The sequence below is a fragment of the Typopeltis vanoorti genome, chromosome 3, assembly GCF_054136105.1.
Source record: "Typopeltis vanoorti isolate ZY-2024b chromosome 3, IOZ_Tvanoo_1.0, whole genome shotgun sequence".
Taxonomy (NCBI): Eukaryota; Metazoa; Arthropoda; class Arachnida; order Uropygi; family Thelyphonidae; genus Typopeltis; species Typopeltis vanoorti.
Genome location: NC_143551.1, coordinates 109217448 through 109231631, shown reverse-complemented (window position 1 = coordinate 109231631; position 14184 = coordinate 109217448). Strand labels below are relative to the sequence as shown.

Genomic DNA, 14184 nt, shown 5'->3' with positions numbered 1-14184 from the left:
AGGACTGGGTTAAGGTGGTACACACCAAGGCAACTCGTTGCAAAGGTGGAGCAAGCTACCAACACTCCTATCCTAGTATCTCCTATAATGCAATAATGCAAAACACATCTCCTTGCAGATATGTCTATTGTTATGCATTAAGGGAAGGGCCACTACCCAGACCGGTTTCGACCTTTATTGAGGTCTCTTCAGTGGGAGCCAGGCCCAAGTCGAGATATCAGGCAGAAGCATTTGCAGGTCATCTCCACCTATAGGAATTGCCAATTGGTGTGCCACCCTTTTTTAATAAATTACTCTGGATTTAGAGAAAGATGTTGAAAGTTTATTTTCCACTTGGTTAGAGTATAATAAATTTAGTTTAATCCTTTATCCAAGTGTGAGCAAACAAAGTTTGCGCCTGAAAGTATCTTCAGGACTGGGTTAAGGTGGTACACACCAAGGCAACTCGTTGCAAAGGTGGAGCAAGCTACCAACACTCCTATCCTAGTATCTCCTATAATGCAATAATGCAAAACACATCTCCTTGCGGATATGTCTATTGTTATGCATTAAGGGAAGGGCCACTACCCAGACCGGTTTCGACCTTTATTGAGGTCTCTTCAGTGGGAGCCAGGCCCAAGTCGAGATATCAGGCAGAAGCATTTGCAGGTCATCTCCATTTGCAGGATATCTCGACTTGGGCCTGGCTCCCACTGAAGAGACCTCAATAAAGGTCGAAACCGGTCTGGGTAGTGGCCCTTCCCTTAATGCATAACAATAGACATATCCGCAAGGAGATGTGTTTTGCATTATTGCATTATAGGAGATACTAGGATAGGAGTGTTGGTAGCTTGCTCCACCTTTGCAACGAGTTGCCTTGGTGTGTACCACCTTAACCCAGCCCTGAAGATACTTTCAGGCGCAAACTTTGTTTGCTCACACTTGGATAAAGGATTAAACTAAATTTATTATACTCTAACCAAGTGGAAAATAAACTTTCAACATGGAATGATACAGTAAAAAGTGCCTTAAAAGACAGAAATATAAGATCTGATAATGTTGAAGTCTTGACAGATAACAGATTACTTTGGAGGAAAATTGTTGATTGGAAGTTAGTAATGGTGTAACTTTTTTCATGTAGTACTCTCATAATTATCCTGTACCCTCCCCCCCCGAGGTATGTATCAGGTATTTGATGATTATATATGTACACACAAACACATATATGAAGTGAATCCTTACTCAATGAATACTTCAGATCATGAAATTTTAACCTTACGAATAGCCATCTACATGATATCATGATATTGCATAAAAACAATTTATTCAGACAGCTGAGGCAATGCATCACTCACTCACAGTGTGGTACACTCCATGGTAGTTGGTGGAGCAAATGGTCTTCTTTTCCATGAAGCCAGGCAGGTATTTTCTTTCTGTTCTTTGCTTTCTTGCACTGAGCACCTTAGAATTTAAGATTGTGCACAGAATGGGAAGGAAGGAATTACCATTTATGGTGAGTGAGCAAACTTGATGTCATTAAGGCTGGCTGAAAGACTTGATGGTATATCACCACATGTCTTGTGAGAATGTTCTAAGGAGTTAACAAAAGCTTTAACTTTCTCTTTAACATGACTTTTAGAATGACCCAAGTTTCAAAGGAGTAGAAAGAAGACAAAATTATCCTGCCTCATGAAAGAGATGACGACAAATGGTTTGAATTATAGGCCAATCTGCTTGTCTGGAGTTGTAGTCAAGATGTTAATAAGAAGCTAGCAAGGATATGGATTTAGAATTGGGTTGATAATTTAACATTCTCTTTGATGGATAGCATGGATTTGCTAAGGAAAAATTGTGTTTTAGCACTCTACTTATTTTCACAAGGTAACATATGCACTGGGCAAAGGATGATGCATACAAAGTGGTATATTTAGGTTTTGCTAAAGCCTTTGATAGATTGCCAACATGATAAGTCGGTAATTAAACTGGAACAGATGGAGTTGGATAGTAGATTAGTATGCTGGATTGGGAATTGGCTATCTGATAGGTATCAGCAGGTTGTGTATGGAGGAGTGATATCCTAGAAGAGGAAAGTCATTAGTGGTGTGCCTCATGGGTCTGTTTTGGGGCCATTGTCGTTTATTTGTATGTAAATGACATTGGGAAGGGCTTGAAAGGTGATATAGTTGTTTTCAGATGATTCAAAGTTGGGTAGAGCTATGAGAAGCAAAATGGATGATATTGCCTAGTAAGGGGACTTGAATAGACTTGGTGAATGGATAAGTGAGTTCAATATATCAGAGTGTAAGGGTTTAAAATTTGGGAAGCCAAGATGGGATGCAGGGTATAAGATTATATTATTATTATTATTATTATTATTATTATTATTACCATCCCAAGACCTCATAGAGTCAAAGACTCATCTGGGAGGTCCTTTTATCACACACACACAGCTCATCATACCGTGTTTTAAACACATTCAAACTCTTTGCAGACACCACATTCTCAGGCAAGGCATTCCAATCATTCACAACTCTGCATGAAAAAAACCTGCCTCTCATTCCCCTACTCACACCCTCTTTATACAGTTTCCAGGGATGACCTCTGGTTCTCCCCTGATCTCCCACTATTCTCTGTAAAACTTCTCCAGCATTGATCCTATAACAACCCCTTACCAACTTGTAGGTCTCTATCTTATCTCCCCTCTTCCTCCTGTCCACCAGAATCTGGAAATTACATCTTCTCAATCTTTCCTCATACTCGACATTCCAGAGGTCAGAAACTACCTTAGTCAGTCTCCTTTGGACCCTTTCCAACATCTCTTCATCCTTCTGAAAATCCGGTGACCAAATCTGGGCACAATAGTCCATGTGTGGCCTAATCAAAGCTTTATACAACGGAACAAGAATCTCCCTACTTCTACAAGTCAGTGTCCTCCGCATCATTCACAGAAGCCTTTGTGTTGTCTTCACAATTTTGGCGATGTGTCCCCTAAATTTTAGATCCTTATCCACTATCATCCCCAGATCTCTTATTTCCTCTACTTCCAACAATATATTCTCACCAAGCATAAATTCTGCATCCCATCTTTGTTTTCCAAATTTTAAAACCTTACATTTTGCAACATTGAATTCACATCCCCATTTCCGTGCCCAATCACTCAATTTATTCAAGTCTTCCTGTAAGGCCAACATCTTCACTACACTTCATGGTTCGTCCCAACTTTGCATCATCTGCAAACAACTGAATATCTCCATCCAAATCTTCACCTATATCATTAATATATAAGTTAAACAGTAATGGACCTAAAACAGACCCCTGAGGCACTCCACTAGTGACTTTCCTTTTCCTGGATATCGCTCCCCCATACACAACTTGTTGATATCTATCAGATAGCCAGTTTCCAATCCGATGCACAAGGGGATATCTTAGAGGAGATGGAGGAGACAAAACATCTGGAGGTGATGGTGGATAGGAACCTGAAATTTTGAGGATATTTATTAAAATTGTGAGGGTAGCACAACAGATTATGGCAACAATGCAGAGAATATTAACGTATAGAAGTTATATTGGCATTTTCTGCATATGATTCCATTATATAAGGCTTTGATCAGACTGCATATGGATTGCTGGACACAGATTTGGTATCCTAGTTTTCAAAAGGAGGAAGAGATGTTGAAGAGTGTTCAGAAACGATTGACTAAAATGGTTTTGGGTTTCTGGAATGTTGAGTATTCGAGATACCCAAATTGCAGACTCTGGCAGAGAGAAGAAGGATATGGGGGGGGGGGGTGATGATTGAGACACATAGTTGGTAAGGGGTAATTATCAGAATAATGTGGATGAGATTTTTCATGGAATGGAAGGAGGAGAACAAGAGATGGTCATCCCTGGAAACTGTATAAAGACAATGTGAGCAAGGGGGGTGAGGAGTAGGATTTTTGCATTGAGAGTGGTGGGTGATTAGAATGCATTCCAATTACCCACCATTGCCTGAAAGTATGGCAAGTGCAGAAACTTTGAATGTATTTAAGTCATGGTATGATGAGTGTGTGTGTCTGAGTGGGGCCCTCCCATGATTAGTTTTTCGACTTCGTGGGGGTCTGATAATGATAATAATAATAAATGATAAATAATAATAATAATTTTGTGTAATTTGAATTTAAAATTTTTTGGATTTACTTTTGTTCATATTATTTTATTGCTTATTTATTTGTGACAATTATTGCTCATTGAAGCAGTCACATTGTGCATCTTTTAAGTGACTATATCTTATTAATATTGTATAGCACAATTATTTAAATTGTTGCTTTTTTTTTTTACATTTTGCAATATTTAGTGCCTAAAGTATATGATTTAATTAAGTAAATTTAAAAAATATAGTTGCAATTAAAAAATGTACACATTTCTGAGGTACTGGAACAAATTACTTATTTTTCTCATTAAAATAATGATTTGTATTATGAAGATTTTACATAATGAATATCTCCTAAAATCAATCAGTGAATTTCATTATATGCGGATCCACTGTATATATAAATGTATACATTTATAATAATTAATATATAATATTAAAATATTATAATAATAATTCATTTTATGCATTAAATATTCTTTTTTTTTTTTCAAATAACTGTCTCCCAGATGTAAGAAATCAACATGATATCATTCTTGTTCTGGTTAGGTTGAGTTAGAAATACCTTACAAAATTCCTTGAATAATCTTTTACACTTCATGGAACTAGGATGGAAAAAAGTACTATTTTCTGCTATTTACTGCCAAGTACTATTTTCTAATCCTAACATCCCACATTTTTTAAAATGACAGGAATCCATATATTCCTTTCCCCCTTTCAGATGAACACCCAGTTTGATCAGAGTAATTAAGATTATTACTAGTATTATTATGATTACTACCAAGGCATCTCCAAAGACCAAACACTTGTCTCAAGAAGCCTACACTTACCATTTATCACTGAAAAAGACTGATTGATTTTGACAAAACCCATTTCAGCTGTTCACCCCCCCCCCCAAGCAAAAAAAATCTAGTTCTGAGGGCTTTGTTAACTGTACTCTTACATAATTGGCAGATATAACATGTTGTTCTCTCCTTTGCTGTCATGTATGAAAAAATCACTTTTTTGAAGAGAGCATATTATATAAATTTTACATGTTTCTATAATATCTTCTATTTTCTGCTTATTAGCTAAACTTTGTAATAACCTGCAAACCTTCAATCTCTCCTAAGAGTATTCCATACATCTGTCACTATCTTAGTCATGCTTCTGGATCCACTTCTTCCTTATCTCCAAGGAACCCACACAATCAGATCTGTGCAGAGTAGCCCAGATGTGGCAGTATCATATCCTTATAAAAAGGGATAATAACCTCCATAATGTCAGTGTGTTCTTCAATATTCAGGTAATCCAGTCAGCTGTTTTAGCCACTTTTACAATATACTTTCTGAATTTCAACTCCCTGTCTACAAATCACTCCCTAAATTCATAGCTTCCTCAATTTCATGTAGTCCAGTTCTGTCAGTGTAGTACAGCTTGTAATGTTTTCATTGAATACTTCCCTTTAAATCATTGAATATATCATTGATATTTCAAATTAAATAAGAGCAGCCCAAGCACAGAGTCCTGTTGCATACTGCTAGTTGCCTGCCTTCTTTACTATTATTCATCTCTTTCCATATATATATATATATATTTTTTTTTTTATGCTTCTCTGTCTGTTAATCACACTGTTATCTGTATTGAAATTTTATAATTGTGATAAATAAATGAATTTAATATTAAAGTAAAAAAGCAAACTTTTTTCTAATGGAGCAGTCCCTGTATTATAACTAGTCTAAAATTAAGTGTGTGTGTGTGTGTGTGTGTGTGTGTGTGTGTGTGTGTGTGTGTGTGTGTGTGTGTGTGTGTGTGTGTGTGTGTGTGTGTGTGTGTGTGTGAGAGAGAGAGAGAGAGAGAGAGATTTAATTAAGGAAGGATAATTCTTCCTTAATTAAATAAATATCATTTAATTGGATCTGTTTTAGCTAGTTGTGAAACTAGATAAAACTAGAGGGGCTGCTTCATTGCCAAAATAGCTTTTCTATTTTAGTTTAATATTAAATATTAGCAGTATCAAGACTTCAGATAGCCTTCAATAAATAAATTTCTTTTATCTCAATTTAAATCAGAATGATGGTCCATCTTTATTTAAAGTTTGGAAGATCCTTAGTAACTGTAATTTTTTTTTAAATACATTAAATATATTTACTTAATGTACCTGTATAACACAGTATTTCTACAACACAGTTTTGTTCTAACAGTCAAAAAATTGTGGAAAACTTTGCATAGCACAGTGTTTTTGAGCTTTCATGGAGGAAAAGGGGGGGGTATTGCTATTATGGTGAATGTAATATTTCAACATTCCCATTCTTTTTTTGCGAATTTCCACTGTTGATTCACTAGCCATTACGAAAAAAAAAGAAGAAGAAAAAAAATCCCCATGTTGGGTTCTGTGCTATTGAACTTGTACTTGTTTCAGACCATTAAAAATTGTGACTTTAAAGCTTGCAGTACATGACTTTTAAGGTTTTTGTAATGTTATTTTGTTTGTTTTTATTTGAATGTTTATAAATTTGTCTGGGTGTATATTACTAAACTTCAAATTTCAAAAAATTATCAAAGAGTATAGATACACACCACATCAAGTTTTAACTACTGATGAGACAGGTCTTTGGTGAGAAAAAATTTCCAACAGATCAAAAGATCATTAATGTTATTTATGTGCAGTAACACATGAGGAGATTACATGATAAAACCTATGCTAATTTATAGATCCTCTAATCCCTGTGCAATGAAAAGTGTAAATAAAAAGCATGTTTTGGTATATTAGAAAGCAATTATAAAGCTTGGGTAACTGCTAGATCATTTAAAGAATAGTTTCTAAATTATCAGTTATTACTATTTTTAATAAAAATGATGTGTCTGATAGTTATGACAAAAAAATAAAATGGTGTATTTTTGTTAGCTTATGGAACATATCCCCCACTTTTAGTATGGTTCCTCTTAGTCACATAAAACATGGTTCCATATTATGTGAGATTTTACAGGAACTTAACTACTGTATTATATGAGGGTTACTGTTTCTTTAATATTGTTATTTAGATTTAATTAGCCCAATGTCATCCTTCCTTAGCTGCAGATAAATATTGGTTTGTAAATGGAAATATCTATCTCAGCACTTCACTTGGGTTGGGGAACTACAGTAACTAATGTTTATTTGACCACTAAGGAAAAGCTATTTGCTGTTATGATAATTGAAGGTTGGATAATTAAAGTACAATTACATGATACTGTATCAGAATTCATTTGATACAGAGGAAGGTCGAATAAACCATAGATTACTGTATGATTACCTTTGGGACCCTCTCTGTTGCAAAACTTTCAGCCTAATCAAGGACACTCAACTTTTTTTTTTTTGCATGTTGAACTAAAAATATGCAGTTATATGCTATCCAATATAACTCTCACACTTCTCTAGTTTATGCATTGCTAGTTCTTCTAGTGTCTGCCTTCTTTCTACGCTTTGCACAATGTTTTCCTTTTTGCTGATTATCATAATACAGTAGAATTTTTGCATGAGAATGTGGACCTCCTGCAATGTCTTTTGACTCTATGGAATTCAGATGTTAATAATAATAATTATTATTATTAAGAGAGACTTCCAGGGAGTTAGGAACTCGTTGAAGGAGGCCATACTAATACTATTCGCACCAGCTGTCATACTTGGTTCTTGAATTCATTCAAGCTACTTGAACACACAACATCCAATTTTAATCCATTCCAATCATGCACACTCCATCAGAGAAAAATCTAGCCCTCACCACCTTCTTGATGACATTCTTTCTCAACTTCCAAGGTTGCCCTCACATCCTTTCCCCACTTTCCATAAAATGAAAAATTCCATACTGAAATTCTGTATAAGCCTTTCAAAAGTTTGTAAGTTACAGTCATCTCACCCCCCCCCTTCTCCTGTTTGCTAGTGTCTGCAGTCTACAAATCTGCGATCTGTCTTAGATTGGGGAACTACAGTAACCAATGTTTATTTGACCACTATGGAAAAGCAATTACAATTCTGATCAGTAAAGCACTCAGGATTTAATCTTGGGGGAGGGCTGAGTTGAGTAGACGATTTGAGAATACAAACTACACATTGCATACAACCTATGACTGAGCATCTGCAATGATCGCTAATTCATAAGTAGTATAGAAACTGGTATCCTAGAGAGATACCAAAAGGAAACCTGGAAGACCCAATGATTAAATTAAGAAAGTCAGAAGAAAATGGAGAAGAAAGGCCCAAAAATGGGTGCATTTCGATCAGTGCATTTCTGCATTCCATGTTCCTACCCCCTTTCTATTTAAAAAACTTACTTCTTACACCTTACTACTTCTTTGCAACTTCTGGGGAGGGGCCCATTGTTCTTGTTCCTTTTCCTCTTTCTGCCATTTGAAAAACTTCCCCAGTGTCACTCCAGTTACACCTTTCAGAAACTTAAATATCCCAATCATATCCCTCTTTGTCTTCGATCAACCAAACTCTAGTCTACATGCCCTCATTCTATCTCCCAAACCAACACTGTATACAGTCCTGATATCATTTTCATTATCCATCTCTGAAGGAAAGGCAGCTGGAATAGATTCAACCAGAAATCTTTTCCAAGGTTACTTTATCCCTTACCAATCCTGGTGACCAGATCTATCTGAGCACAACAATCCTGATGGGGGGGGGGGGTCTGATCAGAACTTAACTTTGTACAATGGACCCACTACTCTACTGGTAAATATTCTCCTCAATATTGCAACAATTCTCTGGATTTTATTCACAACCTTTGCAATATGTCCTATGAACTTCACATTTCTATCTACAATTACTTCAAGATCCCTTGCTTCCTCCACTTTTCCAATATAACTCCACTGAGTATGAAGCATTTCACCTATGAATCCTAAATTTCAAAACCTTACATTTAGCTGCATTAAACTGACACCCCTTTTCATTTGTCTAATTTCCAGCTTATACAAATCCTCTATCAGGATTATGTGATGTAATTGGTATCATTATATTAAACAATTCATAGTTTATATTCGAGTTGTAAGTCAGCAGTTAAAATTTAAGGAGATAAAGGAAAATGTTTTTAAGACAAGGGTGTACATCACCTCCAATGTTAATTATCATCTGTATGGATCACATTATGAAGAAAAGCGGTATTAAACCTGATATCAAAAGTGGAGATGTTAATCTCAGCACTTTACTTTATGCATATGATGTTATATTCCTAAATAGATATACTACAAGTCTCTAGAATTTCCTAACTAAATTGAATAACTATTGTAATAAATCTGGTACAAAAATCAGCAGTAAAAAGACAAATATTATGAAAATAGGCAGGAACATAGAAAACTTCAAATGCATTCTCAATAAGTAAAATATTTCAGCTATTTAGGCATAGTTTTTAGTGAAGATAGCAAATTAAATATAGGAACAGACAAAGCTAGTATGGTGGGAAATCAACTGAATAAATTTATGTGAAATAAAAAGAAATTAGTCAAAACACTAAACTAGCTGTATACAAGACAGTGTTCAAACCACTTTTAACTTGTGGGTCTGAGAATTGGGTTAGAAATAAAACACTTGATCAAAGATTGAAGACTATAGATTTGAAACTTGTGAGAAAAATTAGGGGAGTGAACACATGGCATTAATGGTTGCATCATATTACAAATAAGAGTTATTAGGAATAAACTTGATATTGCTAGCATTCAGGAGTACATATCAATACTTGAGGCTTCCTAAAAAAAACCCATCAAAAACCTGACATGTGGAAAGGCAGCTGGAGTGGATGACATTCAACTAGAAATGCTCAAATATAAAGGTATAAAGGTATAAGGGAGTGATGATAACACCTGAGATAAGCAGAGCTAATCTTACGTGTTATCATCACTTAAACAGAATAGGAGAGGAAAAGTTGGCAAAACAAGTGTTTATGCCAGGATTTCAGGAAAAAGACCCAGAGGAAGAACAAGATGTATATAGACTGATACAGTAAGAAGTGTCTTAGAAGATAAAATATAAGATATATTGTTGTCCTAACAGCTAACAGATTAATTTTATGATGATGATGATGATGTATATTTGGAGGGGAGGGTATTTTTATTTGTTTTCACATAATTCAGAAACCCTGCTCTACAGACAAAAGATTGAACTTTTTTCAAGCTAATTCAGATCTCCAATAAGCACAACGGTAATCTCACACTGACTAATGAAATTCATCTCTCACTTAAAGACAGCAAACATCCATGCCCATGTTGCAGACATGGATTTTGTGGTTGTCTTTAGATGGGTGATCAATTTAACCCCCACAGCCTGTTAGTTGGAGAGCAGGCATGTTTACTACTTCAGCCAACTACTTCAGATAACCTGCCTGATAGTCATAGCTTGATAGCTTCCTAATCACATTATCTGAATATGTGAACTTAATATATAAATAATTTAAAATGAAAACCAAGAATAATTATTATAAAAATTCTGTCTGTAATTTGCTGTGTTGCATAGCATGGTGAGCATTAGCATTCTGATAGTAAACAGAGAACACATATTTATGTTTATAATAAATATAAATATCTAATTATCATGGTGAGAGAGGGAGTAACAGAAAGAGAATAAGTAGATATTAATTAATTCAATGTTTACATCTGTCAGTGAGTTTAGGTCTCTTTAAAATAGAAAATTAGTAGGTGTTTCAAATCCTGGTACCATAGGAGTAGAAACTATATTAAAATAGCTTATTAATACAATCATGGAAGTTGGTGGAGCTGAACATTGACTATAGAAGTTTCAGTGTGTAGAGATTTTTAATAACACAAATATGACATATTAAAGTTTGCTTGTAAACAAAAAAAAAGATATTGATAAATAAGCCATTTTTCTTTCAGCTTCTACTGCTTTATCCCACATAAAATCTTCCATTAAACCAGAGCATGCTCCGGTCATCAGACCCCGTCCACCTACATCCCCATCACCTGGAGCATCTGCAGTGAATGGTGAAGATGGCAAAATCTGGCTGAAGCCTACAAGCAACCATAAAAATGATGAAATGGAAGGAGAAAAGAATGATGCCCTTAAACTATTTGAAAATGAAAAGTCACTACAAGAATCTGAAAAACTGCCAGAACATGTTGTACTCGAGAAACTTTCCCATTTGACTGATGGTGAAATAGAAGAAAACCATCAGAAACCAGATGGAAAAAGCGAGAGGGAGCATTTTATTAATAGTGAGAGGAAAGATATGATTCGCCCAAATACTCTTCCCACTGTCAATGGAATGAAAGAAGGAACATATAATGACAAGGACTTGGCTAGTAAGTAGCATGCCCGTGCATTTTAAATATTTAAAGGACAGGTGCAAAGAAAATAATGTCTTCAAGGATAATTTGTTATTCTGAACTCTGTTCTGTGTAATTCTTTTGAAATTTCCTAAAAAAAATAAGCAAATAAGCATATGAAATATCCATATAGTTTAATTGATTATGGGCAAGGGATCAGGATAGTTAGCAAAAGGAGATTATAGAGAGAGAGAGGTGATAGCAGTTATTTGTAAATTGTTGATGATAACTAAAAGCTTTTGACTGCATTAGCAATTCTGAACTGTTATCACAAATTGAAGATTCTTCAAAATTCCTCTTATTTGAGTTGTATGTTTCTACAAAACGTTTTTTAAACGATTTTCTTGTTTTTGAATGCTTATATTTGAAAGATTTTCACATTCTATTTCTTGGAAACATAATATTGTTAATTGATTTTATTTAAATTATTTAATAATACACAAATACAAATATATATAGAAGATAATGAATTATAATGACAATTTTCTTATCGTTCTCAAATACTGAAAATTGTTTTTCTTCATAGACAGAATTAATTGGTTAATCAGAAAATAATTTTTTTTTTGCATAGATATATATTTCTTTGACATATTTTAGAACAGAATCCCAAAAAGGAATGACACAGATATCCTTTTTTTTTATTTTTAATATAATGCAGTCAACTTTCACTAAAAGAAACACTGTTATATTGAGCTCACTCACACACTGTGATAAACTGCCAAAAAAGTGCTGTCTCAAGCTTCACACAGCATCAAAGATTAGCTAAAGAAAATTCAAATTAACTTCTTTGCCCCTTTGCATTCTTAATAGTGAGGATGGATTGTAACTAAAAGTGGTAATATATTACTGGAATTGTAGAATATAAAGAGTTCATCCTGTGAATTAAAGTTATGTGCAAGTGATTCATAATATAATGTATATAGATTATAGCAGAAATTACTTATAGACTTGATAGGAAATTAAAATTATTTATTTATACTGGTGAAAGTGAGTTCATGGAAGGCAAAATAAAGGGAAAGGAATAACAGGAAAATTAGAAGGGAAAGATAAGAAATTTCTTAATATTATTAAAGAGGTGATGGTATAGGTATACCCTTGGTTTAGTTGTTTAAGACCCTAATTATTATTATTATTATTCAGGCCTTCATGGAGTCAAAAGACTCATCGTGGGAGATCCTTTCTAAGAAACACAAGTCTATCAAAGACTCATCGAGGGAGGTCCCGCCTAGGAAACACAGTCTATCATACCACTCCTTAAACGCATTGACTATTCTCGCTCTCACCACTCTATCAGGCAATGCATTCCATGCAAAGAAACCACTCCTCACCCTCTTTCTCACAGTTTCCTTTCATAACTTCCAGGGGTGGCCCCTTGTCATGACTCTTTCCTGCTGTTCAGCCAAGAGAAAGAACTCCCCAGTGTCAACCCTGTAACCACCTCTCAACAGTTTAAAAGTCTCAATCATATCACCTCTCCTTCTATCCACCAAACTCTGCAGTCCACACTCCCTCAGCCGATCCTCATAACTAACATTGTACAGTCCTGGCACCATCTTTGTTATCCACCTTTGTACCCTTTCCACAGTTAATTTATCCCCTTCAAATCCTGGGGACCAGATCTGAGAACAATAGTCTAAGTGTGGTCTGACCAGAGTCTTATACACCAGAATGATAACCATTATATCTCTTAACCAGAATGATACACCAGAATGATAACCATTATATCTCATAACCAATAATGAGAAGGACACAGGTCAGTGTCCTTCTCATTATTGCAGCAATCCTCTGTGTTACCTTCACTACCTTTGCAATATGTCCCCTAAATTTCAGGTTTCTATCAATCATCAAACCCAGATCTCTTGTCTCCCCTACTTCCTCCAGTTTAACTCCTCCCATAGAGTATGCAGCATCCCATCGATGTATCCAACCTCGAGACCTTACATTTTGCTGCATTAAACTGCAACCCCATTCATTTGCTCATCTATCTAGCTTATTCAAATCCTCTTGCAGGGCTACCACATCTGCACTATTACTAATAACCCTTCCCTGCTTTGCATCATCCACAAACAACTAAATATTCCCTTGCAATCCATGGACAGTGTCAATGATATAAAGGTTAAACAATATATGTGGAACCCCACTTGTAACCTTTTGCCTCTTTGATATTGCTCCACCATACACAACTCTCTGATACCTATAGGACAGCCAATCCTGAATCCAGTTGACCAATCTGACATCCAGACCCATGTGCTGCAACTTGAATATCAGCTTATCATGTGGCACCCTGTCAAATGCCTTTGATAAGTCTAGGAAAATGGCAGTATATGCTTTTCCCTCATCTAATGCTCTTGTAACTTTATCATAAAAGACTAGCATATTGCTAAAACAAGAGCACCCCCTCTTGTAATATCCCCTTGCCATCCATGGACAATGTCATTGATATAAAGGTTAAATAATATAGGTTCCAGTACTGAGCTCTGTGGGACCCCACTTGCAACCCTCTGCCTCCTTGAAACTGTCCCGCCATACACAACTTTCTGATACCTATTGGACAGCCAATCCTGAATCCAGTTGACCAATCTGACATCCAGATCCATGTGCTGCAACTTGAATATCAGCTTATCATGTGGCACCCTGTCAAATGCCTTTGCTAAGTCTAGGAAAATGGCAGTATATGCCTTTTCCTCATCTAATGCTCTTGTAACTTTATCATAAAAGGCTAGCATATTGCTAAAACAAGAGCACCCCCTCACAAATCCATGTTGACTCTC

General features: G+C 35.5%; 1 protein-coding gene across 5 annotated transcripts in view; it reads left to right on the top strand.

Annotated features, from left to right (window-relative positions):
* The window catches only part of LOC150108461 (uncharacterized), a 591316-nt gene that overhangs the window by 500290 nt on the left and 76842 nt on the right, over positions 1–14184 (top strand). For 4 of the 5 annotated variants that reach the window (XM_090415866.1, XM_090415862.1, XM_090415865.1 and 1 more), the window contains one exon: positions 10964–11389. The exons of the other annotated variant lie outside the window; for it this stretch is intronic. In XM_090415866.1, the coding sequence (XP_090271992.1) occupies positions 10964–11389 (426 nt within the window). The remainder of the gene's footprint in view (positions 1–10963; positions 11390–14184) is intronic. 5 annotated transcript variants of the gene reach the window in all.